This window comes from Puntigrus tetrazona, chromosome 14 (assembly GCF_018831695.1).
Source record: "Puntigrus tetrazona isolate hp1 chromosome 14, ASM1883169v1, whole genome shotgun sequence".
NCBI lineage: Eukaryota > Metazoa > Chordata > Actinopteri > Cypriniformes > Cyprinidae > Puntigrus > Puntigrus tetrazona.
Window position 1 is genome coordinate 16,667,541 of NC_056712.1, and position 19,139 is coordinate 16,686,679.

Here is a 19,139-nt window from a genome sequence, read left to right on the forward strand (position 1 = left end):
CATCAATAACTACATAAGCGATGTTGTGCCACATCGTAGTCAGGTCTTTATATAATGCTTTTTACAAGATTGTTTAAAAGAATATTCACGTTAAAAGAGGAAAATAACAGAGCTAATTTAAAATTGATCAATTAAAAATCTTTTTCAGCTGTAAAGCAGCAGAAGAGAGTGTTATTATTTAGCTCTTTTTCATTGTTTGACAATCTTATCATTATTCAGCTCAAGTCAGTTCAAAAGTGGTTCACTTCAGTTCAGTCGTGTGGATGCTGCAAAGTTAGTGTGATTATCCAGCTCAACTCAAGTTTTGTGTCAGCGCAGTTAAATCAATACTATTACTGAATGCTAATCGTCTTTTTACCCCAAACTGTACAAGCCGAAGGCTGCAGTGGCACCAGGTGACAGTAGCGGTTAAAAAAGCAGTAGGTGCATGAGAAATAACCCCCTAAAAGACTGATTTAATCTGATTTCATATGGTACAAGACTAATGAAATCCTTAGGCATGCTCATCAGAGAACAGACTTCAAAAATTCCCAAAGCAAATCTCCAGGATTTGCCGGGTGATGTGGAAGCAGTCTTCTGGACCCGTGTTAGCTTTCTGCAGGGCTCTGGCTGATTGTGTTCAGAGGAGCTTTGTCATGTTGAGTGACTTTCGGCAGACACCTCGCCCCCAGGCCCACTGACTGATTCTAGCTTCGGATATATCCTGGCATCAGCAGTTGGCTCACACTGACAGTAAAGCTCCCCAATCAGCCCAGTCTTTCCCTCCCATGTGTTGTACGTTCCTTTTAAACTTTTTTAGAACAGCCGGTTCTGAAAGATTATGTCCTTGAACAGATTGGAAGATTTCTGCTTTAATTGTGAATGATACAGAGAGTTGGAAGTCTTCAAATGTGACTGGCCCGAACAGCATTTCAAGGGCCGATATAGTCCAACGGTACTGGGACTTTTTAGTTAGCATCACTCTGCTTTTGTGTTCACTCGTTCCGGACAAACTGTCAGTCTGCTTGTTAGTTGGCATAACTAACAAGGCATAATTCTGCAATAAAAGTGGCTGCAATTTCAGGACCAGGACTCTAGTATTTTTTTTTTTAAATTCAAACCTGATACAAACAGGTGCCACCTTTCTTTTAAAGTGCCTCTATTGTGGGTAATGAAAGGTTCATGTTTTGGTTTTTGGAGATCGCACAGGTTGATATGCATACAAAAAACACTTTCATTGTCTTTTTTTTTTTTTTTTTTTTTACCTTACTTCATGTTTTACGCTCCAGAAGCAGCACCTGTGGCAAAGAGTGAATTAGAATAAAAAAATCAATTGGGCAGACAATATGCTAATATTTCAAGCTGATGTCAACATGGCACGGGATTCATTTTAAAAATGACTCATTTCAGTAATTCAGAGTCAGCTCTTTCTTTTAAGAGACAAAAACTTTATACACGGGGCACTTTCAGGTTTAAAACCTTGATAGCCATGATATTTTCATTCACAAATTTGAAGTAAGATCATTTTATAGACTTGAATCTTTGTTCAGCAGAACCTCCATCTTTGAGTCTTATTCAGTAATTTCATATTTCATTCATTTCAGGGGAGTTTAAGAGCCTGATCCCAAAATCGATCAAATTTTTTTGAGAACATTTTTTTATATTTATTTCATTTAATAAATATTTATTATTACATAGTTACCGAACCATTTAATTTGCTAATCTCAAGTTTAATATTTGCTCAATACCATCACTTAGAGGCTTTTTTTTTTTTTTTTTTTTGAACTCTTCATTACACTGGCAGAGCAAAACTAGCTCAAGTAACTGGCAATACTGTGCAAAAAATGTAAGCTAAAAAAATGTTACATTTGTTGTTTGAATTTCAACATTAACTGCAACAGATATTCGGGACAACGACAATGCTTACGCAACGACTTAAATGTATAAATTATTCAAGTGCATTAAAATTGTATAAATGTATTCATATATGTATTCATTGTCAATGTAATGTCGTTTTGTGTAACTTAACAACGATTAAAGAACTGAAGTAATGTGCCATCATCACCGCCTTTTGGACAAACCTTATGTAATTTCATACATATTAATGAGCCAACCTGATTTATACGGTTTATAATGTGTCCCTAAGTATTTTCTAATAATTCCTACCAACCTCTTGAGAGAACAGTAGCTTTAAAACACTGTACAGTGACTGGATCAGAAACATCTCAAAAGTAGAATAGCACAATCATTGTATTTGACGACAGTCTTGGAAACCCAAGGTTAAACCCAAAATGTCAGCCCGATGCAGTTCTGCAACCCTTTGCATTATATATGTATACAGGAAAAATGAAGTTACAGTAATAAGAAGGATTAAACATCACATGTTTTCATCTCTGATGCTGGTACTGCCAAAGAATCGCATCCCTTTTCTACAGAGAAAACTGGAACTCATTAGAGCAATATTAGGATGAATAGCTCTTTATGGTTCCTACCTTCTGTCAGGGAATCGATTGTAAGAAAATTGGGTTTCACACAAAATAGGGCTATTTTTGGCTCTGAGAACTTGGTTATAATTCTTGTATTCAATGCGATGTTTGTGATATGTGACTTGATTGATGCAAAGCACAATATTATTCAAAACAAAGCGCATTTTTTATCATCTCAAAGCCTTGCCATGGGGGCTCTCAGAGTGAGTAATTAAAAACTCATATTTAGAGAGTGTTTGTTTTCACCCCAGTAGGTTGGATCCACTTAATATGAAGACAGTCTCTTTTATGGTCTTCTCACGAATCTGGACGGATGTCTGTGCTGCAGGCAGAATCTTTGGCTGAAATAAAAGATGTCACGCTATGTAAAATGACTAGCATTTAAATTAAACACGAAAAACGCCGCTAAAACCAACACAATCTGTCGCCATTTTTACCTGAATGAGTCAAAAGTAGGAATCACAACACAATATTTGTGCCTAATCTCCCTGTAAACGTGTTAGAATCGGCCTGTGAGGCCTTCACAGAAACTGAATTTTGATTTAACCCAATCACGCTCCGTAATAATCTAGCTTGTGCAGATCTTTGTAGAGATGAAAATCAGCAGGGTGCTCTAGGCTCGACAATTCCCACTTTATCTGTTTGTAAAGCCATCACATCGATGCTTTGGAAGAGACAATGCTGCATTAAGTATTCACTCAGTAAGACATGAGAAAAGCATATCCCACCACAGGCTCATGCAAAGATGTGTAATCGTGACCTGTTTACTATATTGCCTGCAGGGTGTGCGTTGGTTGTCATCGCCTTTTTGACTTGCTTTGTTGGTTAACCATTGCTTCGGCCATTTTCGATTAGATCACAGATCGTCTTTTCAGCCTGAAATGTCATGAAATCGTACAAGGAGGTCATTTGAAGAATGTAAAATTAATAATTACATGCACTTTTCGTGATTTTGCGATGCAACAGTTCATGAACGTGATAGTTCATCATGATCACTTGTACTGTCATTTATACATTTAAAACTGCTTAAAACATGTACCCTTGAATCAACTGTATTATTTTAAAATTGCAAAACCTACAAACGGTACAAACACACACACACACACACACACACACACACACACACACACACACACACACACACACACACACACACTTTGGCATTTGTGGTTTATGGGGCCTCTCTGCAGACGTAATGGTTTTTATACTGTATGTGCAATTTCCCTACAACAACCCTACACCTAAACATACCCCTTACAGGAAACACCACTGAGTATGCTTTTAAGCCTTTTGAATTATGGTGTCCTCATAAACCACCTTAAAATAGTAATACCTCTGTCATACCCATGTGACAACAAATGTGTGTCCCCACAAACCACAAATATCAACACACACTGTAAATTGCATGGACTTTCCATAGACATCTGTTGTACTGTATTATATAAACACACTCACACATACAGAATATGAAAAATATTTTTATATATATTTCACACTTCTGTGTGCATTTTAAATTACTAGCTTATTGTGCTATGCGATAATTCATCATACCTCACGTTGATTAAACAGGTGTCCCCGATGAAAAAAAAAAAAATGCACTGCCCGGCTTAATACATCTGTCTTTTATGCTCCCAGGATATTGTATTCAAGGTTTTATGTGTATCATTAAAAAAATATAAATAAATGAATGTCATGTGGGCATCTGCTTCATTTAGATGAACAAACAGACTTCCCATTACTCCCAAACACTTCCTACGACAACAACAGATGTTAGAACAAATAAAGCTCATTATTATGAAGAGTATTTTTCTGCCCTGGTTCATTCATCAGTCAGTGTTAAAGATATTTTTCAAATAACTGAATCCGATCTCTGTATAGGACGTTACACATCATTGAGTATATAATGTTATACACATCAATGAGTCCAGTCAATCTCTAATGACCCAGTCTCTTGTTCACATGACAAACACTATAGTTTCCTCCTCGACTGTCCCCACGATACACCCCTGATCTCCCGTGCTCCATTAACCCTCTGACCCATCCAAAATCCAATTTAAACACATTCACTTCACTCACGCTTCTGCTGACTCAATTGGTAACCAGTAGCCCTGCCCCCACGCATCTCACTTCTTATCGCTCAGGTCCCCCACGTCTGTAAATCCAGCCTCTGCTCAGCAGTGTATTATCTGTGAGCTTCAGTCTGCCCTCGCCGCCTCAGAGCGGATTCCTTCGTGCTAACCTTGCCCCAAGGAAGCCCGTCCACAGTGTAGAAACTTTGATTTATTCCTCACAGACTTCCTGAAAAAACCGTTTTACAATTTTTCTAAGTCATCTACACCATCTGTAATGTCTGTATTTACTGTAATTGACTGTATATTACTAGTTAGGTGGGCTTTTTGTGATTATCCGTGTCTGAATTACACTACTCTCTCTAGTATAGGTACACATTAATTGTTTTACTGTAATGTGTGCAGAAAAGCAGTGGTGCTTACAGCTTCTTGGCATAAATAAGGTTTGGCTAAGTAAGATGCAGATTTTCATATACCATATATAAATCTGACCCTGGCTGCATAAATCCAGCTAAAGTTTTTTCTGTGTGTGTGTGTGTGTGTGTGTTTTTTTTTTTTTTTTTGTTTTTTTTTTTTTTTACAGTTTTTTACTGTTTGTTATCTCATAATAAATAAAGAATTCAAATAAATATATACACTATATTCAAAAGTTTGGGGTCGTTAGGAGTTTTGTAGTGTTTTTGAAAGAAGTGTCAAAGTTGTTTGTTTCTATTATTATTATTATTATTATTATTATTATTATTATTTTTTTGAAAGAAGTATCAGTGTTCAAGTATCAAAAAGTCATGCCACAGACTAATTTTGTTTTAACAAATAGAAAATAAAACAGCATTTTGCAAATAATCCTGTTTACTGTTACCTTTTATTCAATTCATTGTAATCTCTTTCAAATCTTGAGTATAATAATAAAATAATAATAAGAACAACAAAAATATTTAATGTCATTATAATGATGATACCTTTTAATTTATTTAATAGTAATAATATTAAAAATAATTAAAATTGTTAATCCAAAAATCTAAAACAAAAAATTAAATGTAACTTATCATTATGAAAACGATAATAATAAATTATCAAATAAATAAAAACTTAACTTACAAAATGTGCTGCATGTGGTAATATCTAAATCTAAACTTAAATTAATTAATTAATTAATTCTAACTAATTAATCTGAAATCCATAGAATCCATACCATTTTACATAAATTGAAGGAAATTCAATTCAGATCATTATAGGTTATTGAGTGAGCATGACAACCTGTACATTCAGCGTCAGAAAACAGAAACTACAATTCAGTCATCATTTCCCCCTTATTAGGGAACTATTCCTTTAACAATTAAGCCTCAAAATAAACCTGATAACTTGATATCCACACATGAGCAGCAGCCTCAGTCTCAGACGGAAATGAATCAATACCTGGTCAAGATCAAGCCTCAGGGGTTCAACTCTATAATATTGAGTTATGGCAACAGCACAAGCGCTAGTTATCCAGTTGTCAGCTCACAGCCCAGAAGAATGTGCATCTTTATGATGCATCTTTCCCCTTCTAAAGAAAACAAAGAGCGCCAAATGACACGGAAATAAATGCTGGCGGATCCTACGCTAAAGCAGTCTGTCTGATCCCTGAGGAAGGAGGTTGCTCGTCTCGCATATGCATCGACGAAGCTTTTGGTATCGTTCCATGTGTTTTTCCCACAATTCTCTGAGGACATTTTCAAAGTTAAAGAGCAGGGCTGTGTAGGCTGAGAAGTGGGTGGCTTCTATTCTGAAGATCAGGTCTCTATTCAGTCTTGCAGTTTCCTCGCTGATGTTGCCTGGCAGTGCGCGGCTGCCCCATTTGTTAACAAACACAGACTGAGTCAATCTGCTCCAGAAGCTACGAAGAGCTGGAAAAGCTTCTGGTAACCTTCACCGCGAGCCGCGTGCAGCTCTCATGTCACCCAGCGTGGTGTCGTTCGCCTCGACCGAGCGCCCCTGCTGGTAAAAATACACTCTTTCAACCGGTCCTTCCTGTCACTGTTCTCGCTACAAATTGTCATTACTGCCTAGCTGGAGGAAAAGCTCTTCTGTTGCATAATCAGAAGCTCGTATCACACGGCAGCACTCGCAGCCGCTGTGTCTGTCACCTCCGAGAACGGTTATTTACAGTAAGTGATAATAATAAGGATGAAAATGATCATCAGGCATTCGGGAAGCTCTCAAGTTTCTGCGTGACAGATGTAGTGTGTAACTGACAGTAAACATAGTCTCGCTTGTTTACTTGTATCTGTTGTTTATCCTGTCTTTACTGGGTATGAAAATTAGATGCCATTTCAAATTCTTATTCTGTCACTGCATAAAATGTGTTTTATATTGTAATATATTCTGGAGCACACAGCTTTTTTTGGTTCTGGGAAGAATGGTAATACTTTTAGGCAGCGATAGTAGAAAAAAATATAGAAATTACATGTTGGTGCTGTTTTTTGGATATTTTTTTATGAGATTCGGCATCACACTGAAACATTTCTGTAATATATATATATATATATATATATATATATATATATATATATATATATATATACATACAATTATGAATCTATATATATATATATATATATATATATTTTTTTTTTTACACATACATACATACAATTAGCTGAATCTATATATATATATATATATATATATATATATATATTTTTTTTTTTTTTTTTTTTTTTTTTTTTTTTGCATCAACACTAATATGGATTCTGGGAGAAAACATTACCTATACTGTAAAAAGTGGTAACATGCATTTTTATTTTAGAATAAATCTTTTTTAAAAAAGTAAATACAAATCACCTTATAATTTTGCAGTAAAGGGTAATTCCATAAATCTCTGTACAATGTATATATTTTTAAATAAACAATAATGCTTATGTCAGCAATTACTGTATGTGCATTATAGGCAGTGGTCGAATTATAAAGTACACTGGTTGCAAAATTTCCAAAAAATTTTAAATGGTTTATTTTTAGAATATTTAGCTGTAGAATATACTGAGTGTTTTTGGTCAAGTCCCTATTTTAATAATTGATCTATTGAATCGTTCTGATCAAACGGTTCGTTTAAAACAGCTGATTCAATTAGAAAAGAAACAAGTGCCTGCGTCAATGTGTGTTCTATCCATCTTAAATTCTGTCTGTTATTAATAGTTTTGAATACTATTTAGTGAAGATGGGGTGGATTTTGCACCACCCTTTTGAAATTTTTCACACTGGGATTCAGGGAGTGAGTTTATCTGAATGGATGGTTGAATCACTGATCACTGGATCAATCGATTCACTGAATAACAGATTCATTCAAAGAACACAGTTTGTGGATGTGAATATAAGTTTGTGAGCTCTTGTTACAGTACAGAGTTCTGATTGGCCAGTCTACCTTATTTAATTTGTGAATTATAATAACTAGACAGTTTTAACATTTCATATGCATAATAAGTTTTACCTAATACATAAAATTAATAATCCAAAGGGGATGGTAAGGGGTATGGTTTTACATAGGGGACGTTTTTTGCCATCTTTTTCGACCACAGGGATGCCATTCGAGATCTGATTGGGTGTTTTTATGTTGTTAATGTTCCTTACATTATTATAGTATTATGTGTGCTACCATGCTGTAATGTACCATTCATTTTACAATAATTTCTGATAGATTAATTTGTGACCATTACCAGTTAATGAAACATACTCGTATGTACATTATTCCTGGAATATCGTAACGATATTTTTACCTTTATTTTCTGAATTTCTGGAAACAGCTGACCTTTACAGGGCAGATGATGCTGTGCCTATATGTTAACGTATATGACCTTTCAAATGTCATGCACAGTCCTACTCATGTTTCGCATAATACAAATCAGCTTGGACATGAAGAGAATGCATATACTGTATTTTTACAGAACTAAGAGATTATACAACACAGAAAGCAGAGGGACGTACGAATGCTCTCACTCGCCTTTATAGATCCAACATTTAATATTTATGCTAGATAAAAAAAGCTTCAGCATTTAAAGGAGAAAACACTTTATATTAAATATTTTTTTATCAGTATATTCACCACTGCCAGGCAAACACTGACAGCATGAACTCAGCATAAAGGCATCAGGCTAAAAATCAATGACACAAGATCCATATAGCAGAAAAAGACATTTGAAGGGCATTTTTCTTCTCCTTGATAACATAATAAACACAGAATATGATCATGAATTAATTGATGTATGGCGCATCTAGATATTCTGACACAGATTCATCAGTGTTATGAGAGAAAATGACTTTCAATCTATGGCAGATTGCAATTTTACACTCTGTTAGTGCAAAAGGGGACGTCTTTGCCAGATAGATTGATTTAGATACTTTGCCCCAAGTTTTACAGGACTGCCAGGCCTATGTTTTTAAAATATCGTGCCAACAATTCATTCAATCATGCACAAAATGTAAATCAGGACGCTACTAACAATAACAGGATTCTTCCACTCCTGTGGCATATTAATAGTGTAACATTTGTTAAGGGAATGAGGTCTGTATTAGCCTCCTGCTCCGTGTTGAAGAGGTGATGCACTGCTGTTCAATATAGCACATAGTTATCTCCCTCTAGCTCATTAGAGCTCTTCGTCTTTAACTGTGTCAGGATGAGGGCAAACCCAACTTTAGACTGCAACTTACAGTGTGTGTTCGGTTAAAAAAATAATTTTATCTTAAATCTTCTTTGACAGCTCTTCACAACATGCCCTTGATGTTTTCCAATGAAAAACCAATGAGTAAGTTGAAACATCGATAAGGAACTGGGTATCTTCCAAAGCCTGGAGCTGTTGAAGGGATTGGGGGAATTTAAATATTCAGCTCATGGAAACCAGGCTCCAGAAAATCAATTTCCCTTTGCTTTCATGTTGAAGATCTGTGCAGATCCACCACACTGAAGCCCAAATTAAGGTTGAAATGGAGAGCATCCATGTTGCTCCGGGGGAATCTAAGTCCAGGTCGCTCTGAAAGCGTGACCTAAAGTCACACTCCAATTAGCTAGGGTTTGGATTACTGGCTCGATTCAGAGTCTGCGAGGGATATTCAAGCGTTCCACGAACACTTCAAAAAGCCCATGGTTACAACTATAGAGACCTATTAATGGACTATGTGGATATTTATGTGGCACTTAACAAAAGCTCACTTTAAATTATTATCACAGTTTCACTGCCTTAAAATAACATAAACAGTGACACTGAGTGATTATGATTATGTGACAAGTTTAAAGTGCAAACGTGGGGTATGTGGTGCCACCGGAAGAAGTTCCCAAACCCAGGTCCTTATCACAAGGATAAAAAAAAACAAAAAACATATCCTCCATATAGCGGTGTCGTTGCCATAAACCATTGTTTTGATATTTAAATGATGCGTGTGCTTTGTGTTTAAAGTCTGCTTTCAGACTTTGCATCGTCTTTCTTTAAGACCTTCATTAGAGGATCAAACAAATTCTACTCGGATAAAAGAAACAATATACAAGTTTCGAAAAGAAATAGTTTCTGTAGAATTCACCATTTATTTATTAGTAACATTTAGCTCATCCAATAAATAGATATTTGGATGACTTAACCGTGTATATATAAATGTTCATGCATTTTGTTTATTATCTTAAATTTTTCCGTCAAGCAAAAAAGTACAGTTCCACTTTATTTTGATTGTCCACTTTAGACATTCTAAGTAACTTTGTAACTACATTTCAACTAATTCCCATCAATTTGCAACTACATGTCTAACTCTTAGAGTAGACTCTTAGGGTTTAGTAGAATAAGATGACATATACTTGCAAAGTTTCTGATAGTTAGTATGTTGTTGTGGACCCATCAAAACAAAGTGTTAAAAATTATTAAGCAGAAAGTCTACTAATACTCTAATGACCGCTAGTTCACATGTAATTGCAAAATTACTTACTGTTAGTAAAAACAAAACGATCACAACAAGATGCACACTGCAAAGATGACTGACCAATCAGAATCAAGTATTCCAGAGACCTGTGTAATAATAACAAACTCCCACACTTCTGCCTTTATGTCATTTACAAATGACAGACAGAAAGCTGTTTTTTTTAATCATCTGCAACATTTAAACCGCCATTTATATTTTAATTGCAGGAGACCAATCAAGTTATGCTAATTATTGACATCAGAACATCCTTCGGTTGTCCTCAAAGTATTTTATAAAAACAAAGAGAGCTTTCTTAAGTTCTAAAACAATTCAGTGATTGAAAATGAGTAGCCCTTTGCCCTCTGCAAATGGATTCTGAAAGCAATTATGTCTGCTTTTATTCCCATTTGACTTGTCCAGGCCTGGGGTCAGTAAGAAGAACAGAGAAGCAATCAGAGGTATGTGTTTATATAGTGTGCTTCATGTTTAAAATGGAGCTATTGCTATAAAACCTTTAGTATATTTATCCTGACTAATAAATTGTTAATTATTGAAAATACTCGCTTAAACGGCGGAAATGAAGCCGTCTCTTTTACTCCTGTGACTTTAAAGGCTTTCTTCGCAATTCAGCACAACTGAAGTTGTTTCCAGAAGAAAGGATTTGACACTCTCCTTTATGTTTTGGATAGCATTGATCTCTGCGCGGCAGACGTAGGTAAAGACGTTTGATGAGACGTGTCCTTTGAAGAACTGAACACTTAAGACTGTGTTATCTTCTGTAATCTCCCTGTGCTATAATGACTATGCCTTCCAGCTAAAGCAAACACAGGCACATGGTCACCTTCCTGCTTCACAGTTAGTACAGGTGGATAATACCATATGTTTAGACATACAGTGGGCTCCAAAAGTCTGAGACCTCACTGAAAAGCTGATTTTTTTTTTCAATAAGCCCTGAAATGGGAAACAGAATGGAGAGTTCTGGAGACTCTGGACCATTCAAAACAACGAAACGTTATGACGTAAAATGGAATATTTGAGACATTTCTAGAGCTCTAATTAAATAATTTAATTTGTGACTCTGATAATGTGATTCTTTGTACAGACAGTCAGATGTTCTTGCTTCCATAAAAGCGCAAGATGATCTGAAATCATGCTGGAGAATATGATCATCAGGTTTAAGTTCACGCAGCTCGACTGCTGCTGTCACTACAGCAATAGAGGGACAAACCAAGGGCCTCATTTATAAAGCATACACACAGATTTGATCTTAGAATGCGTGTACATTAAACTCAAGCTTCAATATTTAAAAAAGCAGTCTTTGATATGGATCCATGTCAGGGTCTAAGCAGATAAACCCACTTATCCTTACGGCAGAGAGTTGAAAGTTCTGTAAGTATTTGGGAATCTAATATATTAAATAATTTGGCCGTTAGACAGCGTTTACAAGGCCGTGATCTGAAACCACTCAGTAGAATTTGAAGAACATTTTGAATGTGTAAATTTCACTTCATAGATAATTTTTTGTGCATGTTTGTTTTCTGAATCAAATGTATGCACATTTGAGAAATGATCTGAAGATCAAATGTAGAATAGTTTCTATTTTTATTTTAGTTTAACTTTTGCTTAGTTTGTTTCTGATTATATAATTTGAAATTAAGAAAAAAAATAGCAGTGTCCCTCTTCATCTCTAAAAAAGCTTTTTTAGAAACGAAGGGCTTGAGATTCAAAACTGCCTTCAACCTGTAAATGATTTCCTGCTTTCTGAGGGAGGAGTGACACAGATCTAATAACGCAGATGGAATGTAAACCTCTTTGAAATCTCTCATCTCTGAAGTATGCGTGCGCATTTTCACCTACAGTATAACCCTTTAAGCTGTAATCTGTATCATTTTTGCCAATAATTAATTATCGACTGATACATTACAATACAATTTACCCATTTGTTATCTGCCAACAATGCCTTTACTGGTACACAATGTGTAAAAAAAATGAAATGGTACAAAGCCGTACAATTGCAATCACTTTGAGCAGCTAGTAAATTTACATAATTATTTCTGCTCATCTGAGTGACAGGAGAAACATGCATTTAACATCAGTTTTAACTAGAGGTTTGTATTGTAGTCAAATGCATCAAATGGGATTTTTTGTTCTTGATTTGTTCTCAGTGAAGATGCAGTAGCGGTTTGGGGCTTGGCAGGGTCAACAGATTTTCCCATCAGTTTGACTGTGGTGTCCTCTCACCGGCACTGCTCAGAGCAATACTGCCTCTCTGTGGAGAGCCCTGCTCCTTATTACCCATCAACCCCATATGACTTCAAATGAGCAGAGAGAACAGGCTCAAAGTGCATTAGTGGCTTCTGCTAGGAACAAGAGCAGAATTCAGGTGACAGCTTTTAGAATCTGAAGCCGTAGAAATGCTTCAAGAAATATATTCAGCACTGGACATCACAGACTGAGAAACTCTATCATGCAAATCCATATAATTAGCAAAATTTACCTGAGGACAAATAGAATGATTTGGTTGTTGCTCATGCTCCAGATAAACAAACAAATGAAAATTACTGCCCCAGTTAATATAAAAGGTACGATATATATTGTATGTTACCATGTTACCATTTCTCAGCTAAATGGATCTTTTGACAAAAATCACTTTCTGAGCTTCTTTTTAAAGTGTTCTGTTGACTAGGACAAAATATACACCAAGACTTAAATTTCCCTTTTAATTAAAGAAAACATTACCACTAAATGAAAGACTCCAGACATTCCACTGACACGAGTGTCAGTTTGATTAAAAACGTTACTTATATTCAAAATGTGTATTTGAATAGGGTGCTGATGGTATCCGGTATTCCTGGATGTGAACACACGGTTCATATTTTTGCCAATTTTTTTTTTCATCCAGTGATACGAGCTGACTAATAATGGAGAGTCTTGAGGGCTTTAATGCCAAATGATCAATTTTGTACAATCAAATCAAAAGAAAGCAGTATGGGGCCAAGTTAAAGTGTGCAAGCTTAGTATTTAAGTGTAAACTTAATGAAATATAATTTTTTTATGTTTATTGGTCATGCATGCAGCAAAACAGAAAAAAACACACAAAGAATTAAAGTTTTAGACGTATGAAATATCTACACATTTGTTTTCAATACATAGGTAAGTCATTCTGTGGTTAAACATATTTATTTAATGATCGCTAGACTGAATAATTTATAGTTATTGCATTTACTTTGCTAGCTGTCTCTTACTACTCTCATGATAAAATAATTTAAACTCAAATCAATATATTATGTACATTTAGCTGAAAGTAGCTGTGTCAGGGTTGTCAATGAACCGATTCAATGAACTATCTTGGCTTATTTTGTGCTATCGAGCGGCTGACTGTACACTATTTCTAACTTATAACTAACTCCACATGGACTCTGAACTCCATGAAGTTCTGAATGCCTGTCATTCACAAACTTCTGCCTCCCCTTGGGTGTTCATTTATATAATATTTTGACTAATTTGATTATGCCTTGAGCTACTGATACAAGTCTGATACTCTCAGCTCTCCATTTTCCATTGTTCTACGCAAGTTCCCATAAAATCAGCACAGAATATGCAAAAAATGTGTTTAAGTTTGCTCATAGCGGCATGACTCTTTAGCACGTCAGTGATTTGAGGACTAAGGCTACCTTAAGTTTTAATGGTGGCGAGAGTTATTTGGTTCTTCTTTGTAGTTTGATCCAAATGCCCTTCTCGGGACGCAGAATGAGTTCCCCCAGAGGTCGCAGTTCCTCACGGCTCTGACATGCCTCTACGTCAAAGTGACGCAAGATCGTAGCAAGAACTACCTTCTCCTCCATCATGGCGAAGCGCTGGCCTGGAGCCACAGACGCACAGACAAAGAGAAAATGAGAAAGAGAGAATAAGTTCTCAGAACGGCAACAACACTAAGAGAGGGGGGAAGTTCATGAAGTAAATTTCTACAAATGCTCTTATTTGGAGCTTTCGTTCCTGGAAGCCAGTTGGAGAGAAGTCGAATATTGATATAATACATTTCCAAAGGTATGTGGCTCTCGTTCAGTTTCGTTAGAAGCTTCTTCTATTGTGTGGCCAGCGACCTGAACCTGCGAGCCCCACTCGCTGTGAAACAATCTGTTTTATTCAGAGGTGGGACAGAGTCCCAAAGGGAGGATAAGTACACTGCATCTATCTTCTAAGTATCCATGCTAAATAAGCAGATTGACTCTTGGATAAATTATACTAGGAAGAAAAACCACACTATAAACATTCTTGATTTTTAAAAAGTTGAACTTCTTTTTAACTTGAGCATGGAAGTTTTGGAACGTGAGCTCAGCCTTCAAACACATCCATCTAGCGTGTTTTCATAGAAAAAGAATGTGGGGAAAAATGCATTCTGTGTATTTAATCCTGCAGATTTTAGCTACAACCAGCACAAAAACACTTGCCTATTAGTTTCTAGCGAGAGTAAAAAATAAAAAATAGATGACTAGCTGTTGTGTTTAATTAGGGATAACATGATGGCCCTCCAGAAACAGATGTCTACACCCCTGATGAACTCTGAGGATGTTATATGACTAGGGTTGGGAACCAAGAATTGGTTTCATAAAATAATATATATTTATATATATGCAGTATATACACACATATAAAATTGGAACTTTGGGACACAGGCTTAACATGTATAGTTTGTTTACAGAGCAAATGAGTCTGTTCTTTTTAGTGGGTCAGAAATATCATGCTCAATCAGTGACTAATTTCCAGTAATGTCTAAATCGAGTATGATTCCCAAATAAATGTCTAGTGAGTTTATTATTTTTAAGGAAAAATACTTAAATGCAACCACTGTATATTGTAGTGTGATTCCTAATTAATTACGCTTATTTCATAAAATTATAAAACTTATACAGATTTAGACCTGTCCCACCACAACCCCATCAAAAAGGCTCATGTACTCCCCCATCAACACCAAAACAGAAAGGGGTTCCTTTTTACAATAATTCATGTTATTATGTAGAGAATTTAGCATAATAATTTCTATTAGAAGTCAATTATATACCAAAAAAGTTGTTTTTGTTATCATTCTGTTCATATTCTTACCGATGCAGTTTCTTGGCCCCGCAGAGAAAGGGATGTATGCATATGGATGCCTCCCTTTGCTGTTCTCTGGCAGGAACCTTTCCGGTCTAAATTCCTCAGGTTCTGGGAAGTAGCGCGGGTCCCGGTGAAGAGCATATGGTATGATAACAGCATTCACTCCTTTTGGGACCTTAAAGCCATCTGCAACCAGGCAACACAACAACAGTCTTTCAATTATGATATACATGTCACATTTTTTTTAACAATTGTTCAGGACACTGCACCTCTACATTTGGTTTAGCACACACCAAACTATACAGCGGTGTAGAAGACTGAATAAAGCTTTAATAAATAATTAACAAATGGATGCATTTATTGTGTTTTGCAACACTTTCCATCCTAAAAAGTTGCTGTTTTCCATCCAGCCGCCTTGGTGTGACAAAATCTTAGCTCAGAGTAGAAATAAACACTCCGGCTGCTTCATATTTGACAATGGGAGATGGAAATAGAAGCCGTGACATCTGCTGTTATGCTGAGGTGCAAATAATGAGAGTGGCATCAAAAAGTGCAGATCTTTGATCTGGGAGTGTTTGGCAAGGTGACAAACTGCTGCCACCTACTGATGTGACAGGGCTCGCAGATGCTGCGTGCAAACAGAGGCACGGAGGGGAAGATCCGCAGACTCTCCTTGATGACACACTCCAGGTAGCGCAGCTTTTTCAGGTCCTCCACCCCCACGTGGCGGGCCGACGAACCTGCCAATCAGAACGCAGAGACACAGCTCAACTCTACAGTAAATGAGGTTGTCAGAAAACATTCACAAGCATCCAGATGCTCTCTCGACTACTCCAGAACAGAACAAATTGCTTTATGAAGAACACATGGTAAGCATTACGCTCAATGACGTACGTGAGAAAGACCTATTTACCGAACACTTCCTGTAGTTCTGCCTGCACTGCCTTCTGGACCTCAGGATGGGAACCAATCAGATGTAAAGCCCAGTTCATTGAAGCCGCTGTGGTATCATGACCCTGACAAAGAAAACGATTCTTTAAACAATTCTCTTCGCAGAGTTTTTGTTTGTAGTTTTATTTGTACCTCAAACATGAAGGTGTCCACTTCCTCCTGAATGTCTTCATGACTCAAATTCTGTCCATCCTCATAAGTAGTTTTCAACAGCATATCTAGGAAGGCCTGTCTTTTCCTAGGCCCCTGGTCAGAGTCACTGTCAGGTTCAGAGTTTGTGAACTTTGCTCTCTCCTTGATGACCTGAAAACACAAAGAAATCAGTACATATCAGCACATCTCAGTGGTATTAATTCACCCTTTAAATAAAGATGATCACTCACACTTGCAGTGAAGGAATGGAGAACCTTCAGTCTTCTGGAATGTTCTTTTCCTTCCTCTAACTTGCTGTAGAGCCAGTCTGGCCACAGCCATGGTGCTCTCTGTCTCTTGCTAATGATGTCACTCATCCTGCAAGAGGAATACAAACACTGTCCGTTCTTAGAGAGAACAACATATGCATTCCCTATGCTCTAACATCGAAATATTCTACTTACTTATAGACACTTTGCACATACTCAGAGTCCGAATTACTCTGAGCATAGATATTCTTTCCCATTGCGGTTTCTGTTGTAGACAAAAATATAATGTGTAATTAATATTTATTAACTAAACAATAAGCGTAAGATTAGCATGCATAAGCAGTATGCAAACAGCAAAACTTTGAATTGCGCTTTCCCACTATATATGGAAATATTGAATGCACTGTACCGCAAATGATATCCAAAGCACATAATGTTATGTGGCTGAAGCAGTTGAATGACTCTCCATCTATGTGCTTCTGCATCTTTTTAATCAAAATATCTGTTTGTTCATTCATCACTTCCAGGAAGTCGGAGAGAATAGAGAAGTGGAAGGTTGGGGTCAGCATTTTACGCCGGTTACGCCACTTCTCCCCTGTGCTGTGGAAAGAACAGTTGGGAAGGGTCAAGTTTGTGACCTCAACAAAGCTTTAACACTGTAAAGTGAACATGGAGAACACTTTATTTTCAATTTCTGGACTCTGCTGCGTTTGGACAGATGGCCAGTGACCTTGTGTCCAGTGTGGCTGATTATACACTACTGTGCTTTTGACAGACTTTGTTTGCAGTGCTTGATGCAGGAATATGAGATATGAGATCTGCCAGTTTGGCAGGTGGGCCTCTGCCATATGTGAAACAAAGTTGAGTTTGACTTTAAATGTTTTGAAGGACATGATTGCAGCTTTTTACATACGAGACAGCAGCACAATTTTTTTTTAAATTCACTCAAACGCTTAAAAGATATAACCATAATAACCATAATGACATATATGACCCTGAACCACAAAACAAGTCTTAAGTTGCATGGTGATATTTTTAGCTATAGCCAAAAAATCTTTAGGATATTAAGTAAAGATCATGTTCTATGAAGATATTCTGTAGATTTCCTACTGTACCTGTAATTTACCTAAATGTAAATTTTGATTAGTAAGACGCAAATCCATGTGAATTAACTAATAAAAATTCACACTTTAAGTGCATAAATTGAAATACCCTAAGAAAGTACTGAAATAATAAATTATTAATATATATTATTAATATATATAAAGACGAAAGAAGCTCTTTAACTGAATTTATTTTATTTTCCATAATACATCTACCAATCACATATTAACAGTAAGCATTATAACAGACTGCAAAAGAATAGTAAAAAGAAAGAAAGCAGCGTATAATATTCACAAAAATAGCGGTCAACCCGTTGTACCTGGTGAGCAGGCCTGTGCCGAGCCAGGGGTGCAGGAACCTGTACGAGAATGACTTGTCAAGGTGTCTCGAGTTGCTGAGGACCGCCTGACGGCAAAAACATAGGTTTGACAATGAACTGGCAACTGTGATGAAAATTATGCAGTTAATAAAAAAGATAAAAATTTCAGTAACAGGCACCTCAATATTCTCTGCATGATACAAGACCAGAAAGGGGACTGGGCCGACCCACACCTTTGCTAGAGGAAGGTGTCTGTTTTCATTTGTGCCCTCAATAATCTGGTTGAAAAAATCTTGAACAGAGACACGCTTTATTATTTTGCAGTGTTAAATTATCATTAACTGATGTTAAAAAGAACACTGTCCCTTACCGCCTGCATTGGCTTTAAACTGCAGTGCATTGCCAATGATTGGATAAGCGCCTGGCATTCCTGGAATTAGTCTCATTTCGTTCCATTTTCCTATATAATTTTTAAGTGGATGATATGTAGTAGATGCCAACAGAAGTAAAAGAACGGCTGTGAATATAATCCCCAAGACGTACAATCCAAAAAGGACGCCCATTTTGTTTGGATGAAGCTGGCCGCAGCTAACGCTCTGAAAGAAGCACGCAGGCTGCTTCACCGTGAACTTCAGACTTAACTGTTTCACTCACTTAGTACAAACAGAGAGAGAAAAAAACGCCTCAGGCTGATCAAATGGTGTTATCATATATAACTGGGACGCATGCAGGTTATCTGTGAGTAAGTGCTTCTAGCTAAAACATTAACAGACAACAGTCGTAATGCAGCAATAGATAATGATCTGGCATATTACTG

At 36.6% G+C, this 19,139-nt stretch overlaps 1 protein-coding gene across 4 annotated transcripts in view; it reads right to left on the reverse strand.

Moving 5' to 3' along the window:
* LOC122357457 (cytochrome P450 4V2) overlaps window positions 1-19,016 on the reverse strand; it is a 61,359-nt gene extending 42,343 nt beyond the window's left edge. Inside the window, exons 1-12 of one of the 4 annotated variants that reach the window (XM_043256854.1) lie at window positions 18,693-19,016; window positions 18,502-18,614; window positions 18,323-18,408; window positions 17,309-17,499; window positions 17,095-17,164; window positions 16,882-17,008; window positions 16,631-16,801; window positions 16,461-16,563; window positions 16,153-16,287; window positions 15,554-15,733; window positions 14,125-14,312; window positions 12,394-12,807 (exon numbers count right to left, since the gene is read on the reverse strand). In XM_043256854.1, the coding sequence (XP_043112789.1) occupies window positions 14,149-14,312; window positions 15,554-15,733; window positions 16,153-16,287; window positions 16,461-16,563; window positions 16,631-16,801; window positions 16,882-17,008; window positions 17,095-17,164; window positions 17,309-17,499; window positions 18,323-18,408; window positions 18,502-18,614; window positions 18,693-18,885 (1,533 nt within the window). In that variant the 5' untranslated portion in view covers window positions 18,886-19,016 and the 3' untranslated portion in view covers window positions 12,394-12,807; window positions 14,125-14,148. Of the gene's footprint in view, window positions 1-12,393; window positions 12,811-13,487; window positions 14,313-15,553; window positions 15,734-16,152; window positions 16,288-16,460; window positions 16,564-16,630; window positions 16,802-16,881; window positions 17,009-17,094; window positions 17,165-17,308; window positions 17,500-18,322; window positions 18,409-18,501; window positions 18,615-18,692 lie in introns of those variants that run through there. The other 3 variants (XM_043256855.1, XM_043256856.1, XM_043256853.1) reach the window with 3 other exon arrangements.
* Between the last annotated feature and the right edge of the window lie 123 nt (window positions 19,017-19,139).